The 19,514-nt window shown below is 41.2% G+C and overlaps 2 protein-coding genes across 3 annotated transcripts; one reads left to right on the plus strand and one right to left on the minus strand.

Annotated features, from left to right (window-relative positions):
* The first annotated feature begins 731 nt into the window (after positions 1-731).
* cmya5 (cardiomyopathy associated 5) lies at positions 732-11,221 on the plus strand. Its single transcript, XM_058072004.2, has 14 exons — positions 732-933; positions 1,433-2,066; positions 2,185-4,617; positions 6,594-6,689; positions 7,022-7,240; positions 7,345-7,367; positions 7,482-7,600; positions 7,693-7,827; positions 7,981-8,127; positions 8,210-8,357; positions 8,491-8,624; positions 8,850-8,967; positions 9,566-9,742; positions 10,511-11,221. The coding sequence occupies exons 1-14, from the start codon at positions 824-826 to the stop codon at positions 10,761-10,763; spliced, it is 4,746 nt and encodes a 1,581-aa protein (XP_057927987.2). The 5' UTR covers positions 732-823; the 3' UTR covers positions 10,764-11,221.
* Positions 11,222-11,834: 613 nt separating this feature from the next.
* On the minus strand, positions 11,835-18,984 carry mtx3 (metaxin 3). 2 transcript variants are annotated; one of them, XM_058072019.2, is made up of 9 exons: positions 18,870-18,984; positions 16,428-16,497; positions 15,825-15,901; positions 15,659-15,751; positions 15,400-15,582; positions 15,247-15,323; positions 14,359-14,516; positions 14,068-14,156; positions 11,835-13,386 (listed from the first exon to the last, which is right to left on the minus strand). In XM_058072019.2, exons 1-9 carry the CDS (start codon positions 18,981-18,983, stop codon positions 13,291-13,293), a joined length of 957 nt encoding a protein of 318 aa, XP_057928002.2. In that variant the 5' UTR covers position 18,984; the 3' UTR covers positions 11,835-13,290. The 2 variants fall into 2 exon arrangements, with proteins under 2 accessions (XP_057928002.2, XP_057928003.2); XM_058072020.2 differs by lacking the exon at positions 14,068-14,156.
* Between the last annotated feature and the right edge of the window lie 530 nt (positions 18,985-19,514).

A 19,514-nucleotide genomic window follows, 5' to 3' on the forward strand; every position in this document is an offset into this window, starting at 1 on the left:
CTGCATTTCTCCACGTCACTGGTGTGTATGAGTGACAGGAAGAAAAGCTCTGACTCACAAAGGAGTTGTTGGGAGCTGTTGGAAGTTGTTTGGTGCCAAATCTGAAGTCTTTCTAGGGGAAAAATACCTAATATACGTTCCATAGGTTGTCAATTTGCAGTAGTATACACTAAGCTCACACAACCTTGCATATTATCATGATTGGAATTGGCCTTCTACTTCAAATTTGCACAGTTAAAATATAGTTTGCATTCCAGGTCCATAGGTGGATAAAAGTCTTTCTTCCTGCTTTCACACTTAAATCAAATTGGTCAGGTCGACGTTTTTCTGTTTTAAAACATATTACATAAAGTTTTTTAACTGTGTGTGAGTGGACCTCTTCAAGCATTGCCAGGAACAGTAAGGGGACGAGGGAGTCCTGTTTCAGCACACAGCCTATATTTAACTCAGCAACAGGGCTTTTCATCTTAAAGTTACACCACATCGACCCCAGCTGTAATTCATTAGTACAGATTGATGTCCACATCATGTATATTTGCAAACATAGCCAATAACATATTGTAAGTATGTCGTTCATGCATTGAGAACTTAACACCTGACTCAAGACCCGGTAAGACCAAACACCTCCTTCCTGCATGTACTCCATGCTCTCCCCTCTTTTCATTCCCCCACTTAGTCTATTCCTGTCCCTGAGCTGAGTCAGATGGACCCCTCCCAACTTAGAATGACACAAACGCAACAGATCAAAGCTCCTGGACCGAAGAGTGGCTGAAAACATAAAGAAGATCTCCCAAAAACTGAACACAGGAAAGTATAAAGAACAATGGAGGAATGTGAGGAATCTGAGGTGACCGAGTTGACGGAGTTCCAGTGTGAGGCTTCAGACGTCACCAGTCAGGACGATGAGGACGAGGTGGAGGAGCTGCAAAACAGGTGCTTGACATGCTGCTCTTGATGTTTTAGCTCAATAACCTCACTAGTGGTGGCAGTTAGAATTCTGGTAAATGCACCGTACAGGAAGGGCATTTCGTGAATTTGTCCTTGCACGTATTTCTCAGGTTAAATTCTTCTTGGAAGTTGTTTAATCCTTTAAATGATGATTAAATATCCAGCTCCACTGAGCTGCCAATGCATTCTTTCATTTATCATGCTTCATGCTGGGTGGTGCACATCAATTCCCGCGTCACAAATAGTTAAAGAAATTGATATGGTGTGTTTTGGAAGTTGGTACATCTCCTGTTACGTGCATGATGCTTTGGAGAGACTCAGCGCACATTTTATCCTTATTTTTTTATATAATCACTGCCATTGGTCTCGGTGTGTGGAGAGGGGGGGACACTTTCGGTCTGTGTGGTTTAACCAACTTTGGAATCTGATTTGTTCCTCTTTATGAGTTAGTACAACAACCATTACTTCCTCCTTTCCTTTCCAGTCTTCGTGAGATTGTTCAAGACCAGTCTGTGAAGCCCAAACTCCAGTGCCTGATGGTGGATCCATCATTCTCCATGGTGACTGTCCAGAGCGAGGACAGTGGTATTGTTTGGGAGACAGCCTCCAGTCGCTGCTCTACCCCCTGGGCTTCCGAGACTAGCTCAATCTCTGAAGCCTGCAGCATGGAAGGGTCTGGAGCTGCTGGAAAGATCACCATCATCTTTGATGAAGACAAAGTAATCCGTAGGAGAACGAGGTCCGGAGGCAGGAGCAGCAGATTGAGGGACAGGTTAAGCAGATCTAGTGGCTCCAGATCGGCCTCTGCTCTGGGGGTGGAGAGACCTGAGATGGCAGAGGTGTCGATTCCTAATGTCAAACAGCAGAAGAAGGAAACAGAACAAGATTTGGAAAATATCAAAAGCAAAGATGAGCAGCTGTTTAGTTTGATTTCAGAAGGTTATGAAATTCTTAACATCAGGGTCCCGTCCAAACTTCCCACGGTGGACGAAGAGGAGAGCACTGAACTACAAGACAACTTGTATTATCTGGACCAGACTCCAAAGATCAGGTCACGAAACCATCTTAATGAGACCACAGACAGGCCTCAGGAAGTGAAAACACCGGAATGCAATGAGGTATTTATGGACGTGTAAGAGGATAACAACACTTTACTGTGTTTTTTCATGTGCAATATTAATCATGCTATTGTTTTCTCCTATGTAGAATCATTTACCGACTTTAATCTTTCCCCAGCCCTCTTCATCAGTGGACTCTGAGCTGAGACACACACCCATTCCTAAAGATGGCTCCAATGATATTGACTACTTTGAGAAATTCACCCTAGTAGATGAAGTGGTTCCTGGACAAAAAGATCCAGACCTTCACAAGGAGGTGGAAGAACATGTTGTGGAAGCAGAGACCATGCCTGCAAAGACAGTCAAAGAAAGCCCATCAGAATCAGATGAATCTTTTGTCCTTGTGACAGATGTGGAAATTGTTGGAGAACACCTGGATGAAGTCTTTTATGGAGAAGGAGCTCCTGCTGATGCAATGCAGCAAAGAGCAGACGAGGAAGTAAACAACAGAGAAAAGACTAGAGCAAGACGAGAGAGCCAGAGGTCAACGAAGGAGTGTGGATCAGTATTGTTTGGGACTGAAGAAACCACCCTCACTCCTATTTATATCTCCCCTGGACCCCCAAAGATCATTGATCCCATCCTGCTGGAAGAACCCACCGCCATGTCCTTCATGTACACTGACCTTTATGAGGATTATATAGGCGAGAGGATTAAGAGCGACGAGGAATACTCGGAAGTGGAGAGTGTGACATCTGAAAAATCTTTCAAGAAATGTTTGTCAGATTCAGAGGAGGCAGAAGGATATCTGGAAAAGTTTATTTTGAAAGATGATACCCCATCAGTGGACCTGCCAGTAGACTCCGTGGAGGACAAGAGGGAAGGGAGGATGATGTGGCCACAGAGTAAGTTTGAAATGACGGGATGTCTAATGAGAGTCGAGGAAGAGGATGAGGGGAAGAGAGAGGACACAAAGCAAGATATTAATACTGAAGCAAATACAGGAGCAAGAAAAACTCAAGAACTGGTTCCAGAAATGGCTAAGGAAGGAGTACAAAACTCAGCCTGTGAAGAGCAGGCTGTTCCTATAGAATCGGTTCATGAGGATAGGCAGACGAAAGAAGGGATGCATGCTCCGCAGAAAAGAACTGAGAAGACACTTCCTGCAACCCAACCAGTGGATGTTCAGGTAGAAACTGGGGAACAGCAGAGAGATGATCAAGGTAGTGATCCAAGTATGATTAAAACCAAAGAACTACCCCCAAAACAAGTACTGGAGCAGGGAGGTGATGTACCATCAACCCTCACCGACTTTCCTCAACCAGACACAGTCAAGGAAGTCTATGAAAAGGCAGCGGTGGAGAAGGAAGCCCAGGAGGTGACTCCAGCAGAATTTGGTATGATAGGTCAGGATATGTTAACCTTTACTGAACCTGCAGTTGAGACAACATGCAAAGTGAAAGAGCTTGATTCCGAACAAGCTGCACCAGTTGAGGTCTTCACTGGCAGTGAGCCTATGGTGCATGCAGTCATGACGGTAACTGAGAGGACTGTGGATGAAGAAGTCACTGAAACTAAAGTTCAGATTGATCTTAAGGAGGAAATTCCTGGAAGAGAATCAACAGAAGAGGTTTTGTCACAGGACGTTATTGAAGTTGATGTAGAGGTAAAAGAACAAGAAACAGATTTAGGTCAGGAGATGGTTGAATGTGAGCACCAGACAACTGAAGAAGATGAGGCAGCTATTCAGAAGACTAACAATGACTTGATTGTTTTGGTTCCCAAAGGTGAAGCTGTTGAGATGGACATCAAAATGAGTCTCTATTCGGAGAGGGTTACAGAAAGCAATACATTGACTCTTTCTGATCTGGACTTTGAACATCTCACTGCACCTGACAATGACACCAGGGAGAAAATTGCAGAGTATCAACTGAAAGATGAACCAGTTGGACAGATGGAGGCGTTGGAGAAGAAGATGGAGGCGTTGGAGAGGAAGTCGTCATCTTCACCTTCCAAGGAGAAGGCTGAGATTGAGGAGTTTAGGAGAGAGGAGGACAAAGATGGGGGGATCTTTTCACCTCTGAGGAGCTTTGCCCCACAGGAGGATCTATCTGGGCTGCACGAGGAGGATGTACAACCAAATGTTGCAGATGTAGATGAAAAGGTTGAGGTTGCCCCAGAAAGATATGTTATAAAAGCGTACACAGGTATGGAGATAAGTCCTTTCAGAGGGGACATACGGCAAAAGACAGCTGAAGATGAATCACCTGAAGATGGGGCAGAGGTGGCAGATGAGGAGTATGAGATGATAACAGAACAAGACACCAAGGACAGGGCAGAACCTCAAGTACTCGGAGAAGCGGGGTCTGATCAAGTTTTGGAGAAGGATGAGAGCTTCTCGGATATGTTTGTAAATGAAGATCTCATTGAGGCTGACTATGACATCATCGATGCAGAGGAGCAGCACCAGGCCCAACTTGCTGCTGAGCTGCAGGGGATGGACTGGTTTTGTCTCACGTGTCAATGTTTGCTGTCTAAGGAAGACTGTGAGTCCAAGGACCATGGTGACCACGAGGTAACTGCTGTGGACAAAGCCTATGAGGAGATCAGGGTAATGTATCATGACAATGGACCTCATCTACTAAGATCCAAAATAAGATGAAAATAGATGATATGATATGTTGACAAGCACAGGGAAAATTCTCTCTCACTATCGTCTGTCTTTGCATATGACAGACTCCTTTTAGCCGTGCATAACATGGTGCCAGATGCAAAACACAGACCGCAAACATGTTTCATATTTGTTCAATCACATTACTGGTGCAAAATGATAACATTTGCCTTTCCTCCTAGTATTTTGTGTGTTCTGATAATCTGCATATTTTCTTCATATTGACAAAGGCAAACATGCAAAATGAATTGGCACTGCTATTTTGCCCATATGACAGATGCACTCCTTGGTGCATCATGTTAGTAGATCAGCTTTGCTCACGCTAAGTTTGCATACCGTATGTTTTTTTTTTACACACAAACTTTTAGTATGCAAGACTCTTTGCTTACTTCAACTCTCTGGGGACAACAACAACAAAAAAAAGCTTTCGCCAAACTGTTAATCGGTCTAAAATGTCTTGGTCAGGGGAAAACTAAGAAGTCTAGTTTAGTCTAGATTAATTAGTATAAGGTGTGTTTCCCTATAATATTGTCCATATAAAATTAACCACAACGTTGATTGTCTCAAAGTTAATAATTAATGGAAGTTCATTTAACTATTTCACTATTTTTTTGATGCGCAATTAACGTGTGCACATCAAAACCTTCTTCCCACACCTAACCTAACCCTAATTTAGCTTACTTGCGAGAAACTATGGCAGGGATAACATCAAATTAAAAGCATAAAATGAATACAGACCCACCATCCACAAGCCTGCATGTTCCGTTTTTCAGAAGGGTTGTTTACTGAACAAGTATGCACATTAGCACTCAATAAGATCAGCAAATTTTTCCTTTATGCATGCAAAAACTGGGAGATTACTAGTAAATATTTTTTTTTTTTTAATAAAATAATGGACTACATTTCCAAAATTGATGTTCATGTACAATTTGATGTATTTGTTGTAGTCGCATATCAAATAATTTACAACAAAGAGATTTACATCCCCACTTAATATCGATAAAAATGTATATCTATATGCGAGTAAGTGCGATTAATTATGAGTTAAGTAATTATAAGTAGCTTGTAGTGGTGGGGAACTGGTTCTTATATATACGTCATTCGCAATCAGAATATTAGTACATTTAATCGGGATTTGTTATGTTACATTAGAGGTTTCTAAAGATCACAATGTGTACATTAGCTGATGTACTATGACTATTCCTAAACTTTTTCAGCCCACTTAAAAAATGTCAAATTTATTTCTTCCCCATGATTAAAATGCATAATGTAACAAAATATAATCTGTATAAACAGATCATTAATGATGAAAAACATCTATGGGAGAATACTTGTTGAACAATAAATAAATAACAATAAATTAAATAAATCAATAAATAAATCAGCATACAAGCTGACATGTGACCTATTTTGGCTCTTGACCCCTAGTTTGAGAAGCCTCGATTAAGCACTCTTCATACATAATTTCAGCAGACTGTGTTGTGCTTTAAAAAGTATTCAAATATGAAAAAAACTTTCCTTTTCTTGTCATATCATATCATATCATATCGCAACATCCAGTGGTTAGTGAACTTTCCACTAATGCCGACAGCATACATGAAGTCAGGCTGCACACATCCTTATTGAACTCTTTTTGTTGTGATGTAATGCACTGCTTTGATTGCTGGAAAGGTCCTCTGTGATGCCATCAAGCAAAGACTGATATGTGATCTGTTCACACACGCTGGGCCAACACAGGGTCAACAATGTGCTTTTTACACTTGAAGCCTGCACATTCGCAGACAACAAGAGGCTATTATTAAGCCAAATAAATGCAGAAAGAAGCATTAGTCATCTAGTTATTGTGCATGTTGCATACTTGATGTTCCCTGTTGAGTTGTGTTTCGAGGCCCAATGTAAAAAATGTTTTGTAACAGGAGCGACTGAGTGATTGGATCTCAGAGCTGCAAGGGAGATCTGAGAACATCGAGGACTTGGTGTGTGAACTGGAGCTGGCCTACAACTCTGTGGAGGTGTGCTTTTGTTTCTTTTTGGCATCTTTTCCAATTGACTGTAATTATCAGGATGGATTATGGACAAAATGTAAATTATTCAAGAATGACTCATGCATAAGGATGAGTCACCTCTGATTCACTCCCATATCAGTATGGGTTGATCGCCATTCTTGATGCCAACAGTAACTTTCTTCTTAAATCCTAAATTGTACAAATTCATTTATCAAGGTCTAATCTGGAACCAATTAACCGTGATAAAAGAGGGATTACTCTCACAAACATGAGTACACACACACACACAAAATGACACACAATGCTTGTGTGACACTATGTGCTGCCCTATTATCCAGGACCAGTGTGTTGAGAGCGAGGCAGCGATGCAGGCACAGAATGATGAGATGATGGCCCTGGTGATGCAGCAGTACAACAACATGTCCGTCAACATGGAGGAGGAGAAGAAGTCCAAGCTGGAGCAGCTCTATGACCAGATTGTCTCCTTCCAGGAGAGCATCGACTCAGCCAAGGCCACCCTGGAGACAACAGCCAGAGAGGCTGAGATGGACGCTCGGGTGAGTCCTACACAAGGTTCTGGAACTATATTTGTTCACTGGTAAGTTGATGTGCTTTCAGTGACATTTCTGATGAATATATTCTCAATTTGTTGTCTCTTCAGCCTCCTGACGAAATCCACACAAGGTAATACAATGTTTTATAAAGATAGTTATACATGGTTAGCTAGAAAGGTACCCAAAGTAATCCCATATACACGGTAATCTCAATCAAAAATAAGAAATGAACATGTTTGGTCAGGCTCAAGGAAGCACTGGAGTCAACCATGTCACTGGATCTGGGCTCCAAGGGACTACTGGTGTTCCAGGACTACGCCAAAGGCAACAACTCACAACTCACCCAACGCAAAGGAATTCCAGGTGTGACAGCATGAAGATGCATATGTGGACTGCAGGTGGTCAACTTGTGTACTTTTGTGTCAGTGCTAAATGGTTCCTGATGTCTACCACAGTGCCTCAGAGGCCCACACTGGAGCCTCAGGAGCCAGGATCAGCCACCAGTACCAGTGTGACTGTATACTGGTGTGTCAACCCTGGTGACATTATCGACTGCTTCCAGGTTTACTGCATGGAGGAGCCACAGGGAGGTTGGTATAATGACACTAATCTGAATACAAGACTGTATTTCCATAGAAAAAAAAACTCAAAAAGACTGGTTGTCTTACATTTGGTGTTTGGGGGTTTATAGTACATGGAAACCAAGTGAATAAGGATACTAGTTTAAGTTGAGTTGTCCACAGCTGTGTCAGAGGAGTACCGTGTGACGGTGAAGGAGAGTTACTGTGTCCTGGAGGAGCTGGAGCCTGATAAGTCCTACAAAGTGTGGGTGATGGCTGTCAACTACACAGGCTGTTCTCTGCCCAGCGAGAGGCTCATCTTCACCACCGGTCAGTGCACACATTTGATGTAATAAGAACTTTGCTTGATCAAGCTTGAAAGCATGCATTGAAGACAAGGATCACTTTTCAGCTCCATCAGTGCCAGTAATTGATAGCGAGCACTGCACTGTCATGTGGGATTCAGCCAAGCTGAGGTGGAGCCCAGCAAAACAGAGTGCTGGACAGAGTTACACTTTGGAGTACTGCTGTCAGTATGAAATGGAAGGAGACGGGCTAAGGTGTGTGTTGTTTACCTAAATTAAAGTCTTACACTACCGTGCGGCTTTACCAATTATATAATCACATACATAAGTAATTTGGACAGTACTGTTTGAGTACTCTAGTTGTGTGTCTTTGCTCTCTTTCTTCTAGATCAATCTCAGGCATTAGAAGCTGTAAACGTGAAGTTATGCTGCAGCCCAATGAGAATTATCTGTTTTACATCAAAGCTGTGAATGAAGCTGGAGCCAGCGAGCAGAGCGAGGCGGCTCTCATTTCTACCAAAGGTTTCCATAAGTGTCCATGTCACATTGCACACATGCAGACATTGAAATAGTTTCTGCACACCCCTATTGCATCCAGTCCAAGTGCTTTTGTGAGAATAATGCTCCATTGATTGACAGATATCGTCACTCAGTGCACCTATTTCTGTAAAGCACATTAGATTGTGTGCAGTTGTACTCCGGAGTATATTACATATGATTTTCATTTAATTATATGACTGTTTTCAGGAACAAGGTTTCGCCTGCTGAAAGCTTCAGCTCATCCTGCTCTTCAGCTGTCAGAAGACCACACCAGTGTCTGTCTCTCACAAGATGCATATGAACATGCGCCATCCACAGACAAATTGTGAGTTCCATACAGTTTTATTACAGTCAGGGAAAAAATGTATTTAGCGTTTTAAAGATCCCATGTGATACTGTATTTTTAAAATCTTAATATGTCTTGCGGCAGCAGGTGCCACAATCGTAAAATCTAGCCTTGATGCTGGAATTTAGACAGTTTAAAATTGTTTTTTGTAAGCCCTTCAGGAAACATGCAATTTTCTGTGTCTGTAACCTTAATGTTAATAAGCTAATAACAAGCGAATGGTGATAAATGGTGAAAAATCCAAGCAACTGATACACCCATAAAAATATTTATATTCAACACTTTGGCTGTACTTTGGACGCCCCTGCATTACAACATAATGTTAGGTCAGCCTATTCACTGAAGAAAAACAAATCAATCAATCAAATCATCAATCAAACTTACAGCTCCCACGATGTGTAGTGAAGCCTGCTTTTTAACAAAGCTGTCCTCTATAGAGTGCTTGGTGTACATTATACATATTTATATATTATGTATTATATACAGTGTACATTATGGTACGACTCATCTAGCTAAGGACAGGTCGGATTTGATTTCCGAATAATTTTGTGCATTTACTGTATTTTGTATTTTCCAGGCCCCCATCCATTCTAGGTGAGTTATTACCAGCAAGGGGTCACCACTACTGGGAGACCACCGTGTTAGGATGTGCGGCTTACAGGCTTGGAGTAGCGTACAGCCCAGTCCACAGGAAGTTCTCCCTGGGGGAAAACACCCAGTCATGGTGTTTGCAGTGCATCCCTTCGCCATCTGGGTAGGTAAAAACATAAATATAAATAATTGACCAATATGTTTTAGAAAAACCACAATCTTAAATTGGTTCTTAGGTCCTGTTCCCAACTCAATATGCAATATGCGAGCTGTTCCTAGTTAGCATAGGTAACGCAATGTCTGAAAAACAAATTATTAATCAGTTTTCAAGTGAATGAGCATTGAATGAAATGTATGCTGCTAGACAGCAAGGCCCCGTGCACAATGCTTACTTTTCTTGCTTCAGTGAAGCTTTCTTTGTCGTGCATGTACGTGTGCGATAACTGTAATACACAGAAAATACCATCACTATCTATATGTATACATTAAATATGCTAAACACAAGCTAGCCAAACGATAGCTAACAGGCACAGTACATCACACCATCAAGTATACAAACGCATTCTAAATAATAATTCAGGAACATATCGCTATTTTAAGTGCTTTTTACAATACTTACAAAGCCGAAAGTGTCCCAAGGCTCAAACATGTTAGAACAAACACAGCTTGTTTATGAGCTTTTCAAACTTCATTTCCGCCGTTGCTAGCTTGTGCTTCACAGAGAGAAGAAAAAACTTCAAAGATTGTCTAATCACGAGAGGAGCACTCACTTTTGTTGTCACTGAAACGATTGTTTTTTAAGATGTCTCACTTTTTTTTTTATTTAATAAAAATAAGTCTCTCCACTCGTTTATTTTTGCTGAATCATGACATAAGAATGCCATGTGACACACTACCCTAATGTTGGAGTTAATATGTTGTGTTGTTGTAGTTGCAGATATGAGATGCTCCACGACAACACTCAATCCAGCGTCTTTGTTATGGAGTCCCCCAAGCGGGTGGGCACCCTCCTGGACTACCAGCAGGGTCACCTGTGTTTCTACAATGCCCAAACGGGTCAGTTGTTGGGTTCTTTCAAGCACAACTTCACCCGGCCATGTCACCCTGCTCTGGCTTTGGAGACACCAGGTCATCTGGAGGTCAGCATGGTGCTGGAAGTGCCAGGGTTTGCCAAGGACTGCTAAGTTTTTTTGTTTTTGTTTTTTACAATTGATTTTCTTGATAAAGCGCAGACACAAAAAACAATACAGAAACACCAATTGATTTTCCTGGCAATAGAGTAAGAAACTTGTAAATATCACATTACATAGATCATTTCATCAGATACAACTGGGCTGACATGGAGTGACTAAATTGTAATGGGTTCTTTCTGTTGTTTGCTGTACATTTTAGACACTGTGTGTATGTTTGATTTTTTTTGTACTTGTTCTAGTTCCCTACCTCTTCATAAAACGGTAATGTCTCCATTATGTAATTTAAATCCTCTCGTCAACCCAAAATATAGTTTGTCAATGAGTTATACTGCAGCACTTTCATATTGTGAATAGGCCTTTTTGTAAACATGTGATCACTTCTTTGTTTTTGTTCCTGTTCTGTTTTCATTTGGATTTCTTTCTTTCTTGACAACAGACTTTCGTGTTGTAGCCGAATGAAAATGATTATTTTTCTATTGTTCAACTCAAATGTTTTGATTGAAGTCAGTTGTTCCACCAGCATTACCCATACTCACCACTAGATGGCCACAGGGTACCATATACCATCTGAATGTAACATTCATTCATTCATTCATTTTCTACCGCTTTTTCCTCGCAATCTGGACACATATATAGTTTTAATTGCCTCAGGACATAATGACTGATTTCACAGCTCGGAGCTTTCACATAACTTCAAAATAAATGGAGCAACACCGTTTAGCCCACAATATTTAACAATTATTAGCAACAATCGTTGCTAAGATCCCACACTGACTAAACTGGCAGCCAAGCCTCTCTCGCTCTCATGTCAACAATAACTGGGACACTATCTGATGTCGACCTGGCATCATTTCCTCCTAATTAGTTTCATTTTTCCATAGCCAAAGGCCAAAAGCAAACAAAGAGCGCTCTGTGCTGCAAACAAGTAAACAGCCTATCGCACGATCAGAGAAGCATGCTGAGCGGCTGAAAACTGGCCAACCACCGAGAGTATAAAAAGCACACGCAACAGTTCAGCATGCATAAACAGGAAGTGAGTACAAGAAATATGGGGGAAAAACACATGGTTATATCATATATTTATTAATCTCTCATTTTAAGTTGTTCCCTTTCATTCAAAGTACAATACAAACAGCCACAGATGCCCCAAGTTTTGTGGGACCATAAATAAAAATGATAGATGTGATGAAGGCACACAGGCAAGCACATGGTCCGCACACCAACAAATATATATTCCATATTGACCCCAATGCAAGACAGGATTTTTCCCAGATATAAAAAGTCAGGTTGTCTTATGTTCTAGATGTTAATTCATGTAAATCAGAAGGTCAGGAAATCAGTGCTTTTCTCCCTGTCACTCACACACCAGTGAGATGCTGCCGTGACAGACTCGCTGAGAAAAAAAGAAGGTGAGCAAAACAACACTGATAATAAAAGCATGAATTTAAAAAAGTTTTTTAAAATATTTGCTGAAAAAGAGGGGTTCTTGTATTTGGTTCAATATGGGATATATATATTTTGTCAGAATATGTTGCTTTTGAAGGGAAAGCATCTCTGGTGAAAATTCTGGCGCATTAAATATTATCACTACACAGAGTGACACAGAGATTGTGATAGAATGCACATTTCAACACCCATGTTAACAATTATTTACAAAAATATAATCAAATTTTAAATATGTAAAATTAAATGAATAGGCAACGACCCATTGGACTTGAGTTTAAAATAAAGTGACTAAGATAGGCATGGGAAAAACCGTAATGACATAATTAAACATGTTCGTAAAGACACAAGCTGTAGGTCATGAAGAGGCAATGTATATTGTTAATGAAAAACACACACACACACACACCTCATCTCAGATGCAAAGGGACACAGTGATAGGTTTATACAGCGAAGGCCCTTTCATCCCTCCAGTGTACCAAGCAAACAAGCTGCTGAGCCCTTTCATAGCACATAGCATTATTCATATACTATAAATACTCATGATTCTATTTACAATTGTACAAGCTTTACAACCATGGGGAGGTAACCTGCATAAAGTAAGTTACAAGTCATTTTGTAATATATTTTGAAATGAATGAATGTGAAGCCTTGATGTAATGACAGATGAGCTTCATATTCCCTTAGTGAAAAAAGGAGGAGTTAAAAGGGTTCAAATAAAATCTCTAATGGTCAAGTAGCACCACTTACTTTCCCTGCAGAACTTTTCATTTCCTTTTTGGACATTCTGTGTCTTTCTCATTTAGCATTAGTTCACAATTCCATTCCATCATGAACCGCCACTGTGCGTGCATCCATTTAAAAAGACCTTACACTGCGCTTTCTTCTCTTTCCGAATGACATCTTCCAAAGCCATCATCATTACCTTGAAATAGGCTTCAACTGCTAAGATGTGGTTGATGTTGATGACTGTTATTAAGCCTCATGAGTTGTACCTTTCATCTACAAGGTGGTCTCCGCTTGTTCGATCATAAGGCAAAATTATTGGGGTTGAAGGGGGGTCAGAGGTCAGCGGTTATGCAGGTGTAGAGCTTTTTTCCATGATCAGACTGGGTTTGGTCTCTGGTCGGTGAGGTTTGTGCTGAGGGCTGCTGCGTAGGTTGTCATCCATCTGCGGGTAGGATGTAATATGTTAGAGGTCATTTTGAAAATGACTTTTTCCTTCAGATATTTGAAAAGTTTCACAGGGACAAAAAAATATCAGACTTGTTCACTCAAACTTGTAATAATTGTGAAAAAACATTGCAGAAGATGAGGATGTCACGCAAACGGGTGTCATCCGAAAGATATACTACAATATGTGATGGGGTTTAAAATTGTCCATTGGTAAACAGTATAACTGTGTTCTACAGTGTACACTCTGATGGAAAAGTTCTAAACACAAACAACCATAGGGTTGCTGTTCAATAGTGTTGTTTCCGGCTTCCTCCCACAGTCTAAAAACATGCATGTTAGGTTAGTTGGAGACTCTACAATAGTCCATAAATGTGAATGTTAGTGTGAATGGTTCTTTTCTACATGTGTCATGTGGACCACCTGTTGTTTTGGTATACACACGGAACATTACATGCACTAACACCATAGGTGTTGCCTGAGAGGATTTTGACCCCGTGAACATGTGGCCATAGCAGCATGACATACAGTACACATGATTACATTCACCAGCCATTTCATTAGGGACAACTGTGCAAACTGTGAATGTCATCACATAAGGTGTACCTAATGCTTTGGCCAGTGGTTGTATTTATGTGCACGTGTTTCTGCAAAGAAGAGAAAGGGAAAGCAGAAGCACCTTTTCTATCAAGTTGGATTCTTTGTTTACAAGCTGAGTTAGTTTCTGGAGGTTGGCATCCATTGTTTCCTGAACAGATGGAGGAAGACCTGGAAAAACATGGACACCCATGGAAAAAAGATAGAAATGCCCAAGGTTTAGTAGGAAACAAAGAGTTAACCCCTAAAAAGCAATTAAGCAGGAGTAAATAACTGAGAATGTTAGTTGACTTGTGCTTAGAAATGAGCATTTGTGAGCATCGATCCTGAAGCTTAAAAGAGTGACTTTTCTCTGCCTGTGCAAAGATCTTACAAGGGTGGGCCGAGTTGAAATAGACCGACAGGATGTTGTCGCAGAAGTGTGTGAGGTTCTCCAATTGTCTGATGTGGCTCTGCAGGGGGCTGTTGGGGAGGTGGGCCTTGTGGAGGGGAGCCACAAACCCAAAGACAAAGGCATCCAGGCTGGTGGGCCTGAAATCACAGACACATTGTACATGTTTACACACTAAGCTGCAGTCAAACAGTATTATGTTTTATGTTCACTTTCAATATGCCGTTTATAGATAATGCCTGCACAGCTGTAATAAACCATTGTAGTTTTACCATCAATACTATTATTGCTACTGCACAAAGGGTAAAGGTGAGCGGTTATGTCTCGACTGCCAATTTGTCAGGTAACAACTGCAGGTTTCCACTAAACCTTGTAGAAGTGTGGTTCAGATCAGGAAAAATGTGTCAACAGAACACGACTTATTTCCACTTAGGAGGGTTAGAGTGGGGAAAAAAAATACCTGAACTATGTGACGCTGTACTGATTTTACAGCACCTTCATCTGTAGGGTTTTTTTTTCCTGGGCTCACCTTGTTCATTATGTCAACAAACGCAATATTCCCAAACTGGGGCTGTTGTTCTGTACCTTCATTCATGTTAGCGTGTGGTGGTTCATAAGGCTAACTTGCTGAATGAGAGGAGCGTTCACTCTCTGTGTTCATTCCAGAACCAATGCGCACAGTGAACCCTCTTGTCATCCATCTTGTCAGAGGAAGATGAGGAGATGAAACACACACACATGCATGTCAGTTTATCGAGGCCGGCATAATCAACTACTTATTTTTTAATTGTTCGATTAATCGATTATAATAACAGTTTTATTGTGACATTTTCTGTGACTAATGATGTTAACTGGCATGCTTTTACTTACAGGTTGCCAAAGAAGTAGTTTGCTGAACCCAGTCTGTAAGAAAGGAGATTCAGGCATTCCTTGGCATCACTGTAGAGCTGACAATGACAAAGAACAGTTAGGAAAAGGAGAGTAATAGCAGTGACAAAATAATATAACTCCATCTGTGTTTACCTTTCCTTCCACCTCACTGATTCTGCGTTGCGGTGACTCTCCTTTGGTCAGCAAAATGCGAGAGAGAGCGTTGCTGGCATGACGACTGGGAACGAAAAAATTTAGAGGGAATGGCGAACGGGAGGCAAACCATGGCCGTGTCAAATTGGCATAATTGTCAGCATCCAACCAGAAAGTGTGCAACTGTGAAGTGTAGAAGAAAAAAAGCACTAGAAACGCTGACATTTATCAGTAAACATACTGGAAAAAGTGGTGTTACCAATGCAGGTTGTAGTTTCTCTTGGAGGAGAGCGATGTACGCCATGGTGTCAGCTCCTTGTCGGGCACTCAGCTCATAGTCTGCATTAAACCTCTAGAAACAAAACAAATCAATTAAAGATCTGCTCAGTTTAGTTGTGGAGCAAGTACCTGACATCCACTCGTACCTGCTTTCTCAGGAAGTTAAGAATCTGAGAGGGTTCTGTCACTGAAGTATCGCCACAAATCAGCTCAGGGACTGTTGCTACAACAGGAAGCATGTAAGACTTTAACAGGCAGATGATCATAAATAAATTACATTTAAAGGGAATGTACTGGTACATCACTCCTACAGCTTTGTAAAGGATTCTCCCATTTTAAATCAAAAAGTTATTATGAACTTAGAACTACTTGCTTCTTGTGGTTCTTTTTTTCTTTTTTTTTTTAATGTCACAAACAAAACAGAGTAGTTTAGATAGAGAAGGGGCTCACAGCAGAGTTTGCCGTTCATTGAGAAGTGAGATATGTGCTTTCATGTCAGTCACTAAAAGACTCTTCACTAGGTACATATGTCGCGAGTCCATTTTTTGAAAAAGAAAAAAACAACAACCAAGATTATCCACAAGGGTCTCATCACTTGTTAAATATAAAAAGCTCTGGCAGACCAGGTGTGTTATAATTTGTTCATAAGTGAGGGTGAACAGGTCAAAGCCATTAGTAGTGGGTCGTGACAAATGGGGGACACTGAAATACAGGGTACAGAAACATTTTGTTTAACTGCTTGAGCCTACCTGTCAAGGTTTTCCATGTCCAGTCGATAGGAGAAATGTTCACTTTGGCCCCAGAAAACTTGGCATATGCCTGGAAAAAAACGCAGATGAAAAACAAATAATTAGTAGTGGTTAAAAGAACAGCAAACACTACTTCGGCCAACAATACATAGAAAGCGTGTGTGAAATTTCTTTTGGACAAGTGAGCATTCAGAACCTTGTCTTGTTGAGCCTTGAGAAATTGATTTCCACCTACTCAATATTAACTGGAAAAGACGCCCCAGAATGACATTAGAAAGCAATTCAGAATTAAACTCTATTTACCTTTTATTTACAAAATGGCATAATCTTGAGAAAATCATCACAACAGGTTGCTCAATCCTCTTCACGGCAGCCTTTGTAGTTATTCTGATTGGCGGCAGAGAAATAAAGATCGCAGTGATGCCAGCCTCACAGAGTTACATAGATGATGTAAAAAGCGTTCTCCAAACAGTGGCTTGCACTTCCCGGCTCCTAAAGAGATTTGAAAAACTCCTCAGACAGGCCAAAATGACAAAGAAACAATCTAAGTCTCGCAGTCTCTAAATCCGAAAGGGAGCCAGAAATGACCTCATCTCCTTCACAGTGGATGAAGAAAGGATTCCACTGCTGGCAGAACAACCTGTTCGAAGCATGGGAAGACTGTGTATGGCCCATCTGTCTGATAAACATGTGCCTGCCATTGTCATGAAACACCTTCCTGACGTCCTGCAGAAGATTGACAAAAGTTACCTTCCAGGGAAGCTTAAGGCCTCATTCGAGCCAGCAAAGACACTCTCCTCAGTCCAAGCAACCTGTATCGACAACACAGCAACGCTCCAGACACAAACCTACAGTACATCCTGTCCAGTTTCAAGACAGCTCTGGCACAGGGCCAGTCCAGGTGGTGTAATGACTAGGTCCTTGCAGAAGCTGGCTGAAGTCTTCAAGGGACAAAGAGTGTAAGAGGCCAAAGACCATCAGTCAACATCATGAGAGCTGATCCATTTTGTTGGACAAGGAGCAGAGGCTCAAAACATCTCTCAGAGGGAAAAATCACCTGAATATGACTGGAAGTGGACCTTTGACCGGCAATTCAGGTTCCCGGCAGAGATAACTACAACCTCTCTGAGACATGACATCATCCTGTGGTCGCCTACAGTCCAAACCGTGATACTGACAGAGTTCACTGTCCCTTGGGAAGGTGAAGTCAGCATTCGAAAGGACACAGGAGAGTCCGGATCTGCCCTGTGGAGTCTGGCTGCAGAGGGTTCATTTGAATGTCCACCCAGTACCTTCTGAGAAATGTGGGAGTGACCGGGCCAAAACTGAAGAAGGCATTCAAGAACTTGGCAAAGGAGATGGAAAGAGCGAGCTTCTGACTGTGGCTGAGAAGGAAGGACATGTTGTCGGGAAAACAAAGACCCAAGGGGTAGCTGCAGGGGGCTGCCGCTGTTCCACCATTGTGAAATGTTCGGGGAATGATAGAGCAAAACATCAATATAAAGGGTGTCACCCGGTTAATGACCCTTCACCTACCCAATTGGCACCATCTGAGGTGCATCAGGTGAAAACGCCCTGCAGGTAGCCCTTACCCGTGCTTACATCGTTTTTTGTTTTATGGACATAGTCATGGTTGTGGATAGCTCACCGACGGGTTAGCATACACAAGACACTTTCTGTGTGTCCCACTATACACGCTGGCCCAGAAGGTGTAAGGGGGCCAGCGTGTGTAGTGGGACACTTGCCCAAAGTCAGCTGGGATAGGCTCCAGCATACCAGTGACCCTAGTGAGGATAAGTGGCATAGAAAATGGATGGTTGGACATTGGAAAGGCTAAAATCAGAGGATATTTACATGTTTTAATTAAAAAAAATGATTAATTCAAAACCAAAATAGTTGCCCCTTATACGATAAATTAAACTGGCTAGAAATTTTATTTCAAGACAGTGAAAAAGTTAATGTGAGGAACAGGGGCATTTAAAATGTGGTAAATATAGACAACCTAAATTTATGAAGTTGCAAAACAACAACAGTGGTATAAACCAAAAAGACACAAAAAATGCAGTCATTATAACTGCCAACAAATTTGGCTGTTTCACATCTTTATGGTATATTTCAGTGTGGGTTTATAGAAGGAAAAAAGTTTAAAATGTCATTCTATTGAACTGACCTTGAAGGACAAGATTTTTTTGGAAATGGCAAAGACAGACAACCCCACATCTCGAACAAAATGTCAAGCCAATAATATTAAGATATCGCGACTTTGTGCACATGAAACTGTTGTTTTACATAGCCATGTTTTGGTATTTCTGCTATGCCCAAGTGTAGCGGCTAAGTTAGCATGGAGGCTAACCAGAGAGGGAACAAAGAATAAAATATGTCACCCCGGGAAAAGTAAGGTATGTAACGGACATGTTTATGCAAGCAAGCGTTAGACCTTACCAGGACTACGAGGGACTCGTTGTGGACAGACGGCAGACCCCAGTCACCACCCCAGCACCGCAGCTCCATGGCAGTCGCCATGTTTGCTCTCCTGAAGGTGACGTCACGCAACATCAGCTGGCGCAGGGGGTGACGTCATTGTCCACAATCTGAAGTCTGTTCCTTCGTTTCTATTGGTGCACAATCTAGTCAAATCCAAAAACCGTAATTTTAATGGAGTTTTTTTTTATATAATTTAATCATTTTAATTTCAATGAATAAAATTGATGGATGTTTCTAAAAAATATATATATATCATTAGTAGTGTGGAAGTAAAATAGCCAAAATCCAATTAGGTTGCTCATGAATATAACATTCAGCATGAAGCATTGCCTGCCTGGAGGTCAGTCTGCATTCACTCATAAAATGTGTACAACAGATGTGAATTTAAACACATTGCATCGTGGCTGTAATTTATAGAGCACAAAATCCCACCATAAAAAACAATACACCTGACCAGTAGCTCATTTCAGCGGCAATAACACGGATGCCAGGATGTTCCAATCACATTTTCAGATGTTTACCAGACATCTGTCTTGCTATGTTTCTTCCTTGGCCAGTATCTACCAGATGAATTTAAATGACAATATAAACTGCACTAAATTG

Source organism: Doryrhamphus excisus, linkage group LG3 (genome assembly GCF_037039965.1).
Source record: "Doryrhamphus excisus strain RoL-2023G ecotype Guam linkage group LG3, RoL_Dexc_Guam_v1.1, whole genome shotgun sequence".
In the NCBI taxonomy this organism is placed as follows: Eukaryota; Metazoa; Chordata; class Actinopteri; order Syngnathiformes; family Syngnathidae; genus Doryrhamphus; species Doryrhamphus excisus.

What these genes read in the sequence shown, in the direction of transcription:
- cmya5 (XM_058072004.2), top strand. Translation starts at nt 824, where the DNA reads ATGGAGGAATGTGAGGAATCTGAGGTGACCGAGTTGACGGAGTTCCAG. An exon ending in AGGCTGAGATGGACGCTCGG is followed by an intron (nt 7,241 to 7,344) that starts GTGAGTCCTACA and finishes TTGTCTCTTCAG; the next exon opens with CCTCCTGACGAAATCCACAC. An exon ending in ATGGAAGGAGACGGGCTAAG is followed by an intron (nt 8,358 to 8,490) that starts GTGTGTGTTGTT and finishes TCTTTCTTCTAG; the next exon opens with ATCAATCTCAGGCATTAGAA.
- mtx3 (XM_058072019.2), bottom strand. Translation starts at nt 18,983, where the DNA reads ATGTTGCGTGACGTCACCTTCAGGAGAGCAAACATGGCGACTGCCATG. An exon ending in AGAAACTACAACCTGCATTG is followed by an intron (nt 15,583 to 15,658) that starts GTAACACCACTT and finishes TACACTTCACAG; the next exon opens with TTGCACACTTTCTGGTTGGA. An exon ending in TTTCAACTCGGCCCACCCTT is followed by an intron (nt 14,157 to 14,358) that starts GTAAGATCTTTG and finishes ATGTTTTTCCAG; the next exon opens with GTCTTCCTCCATCTGTTCAG.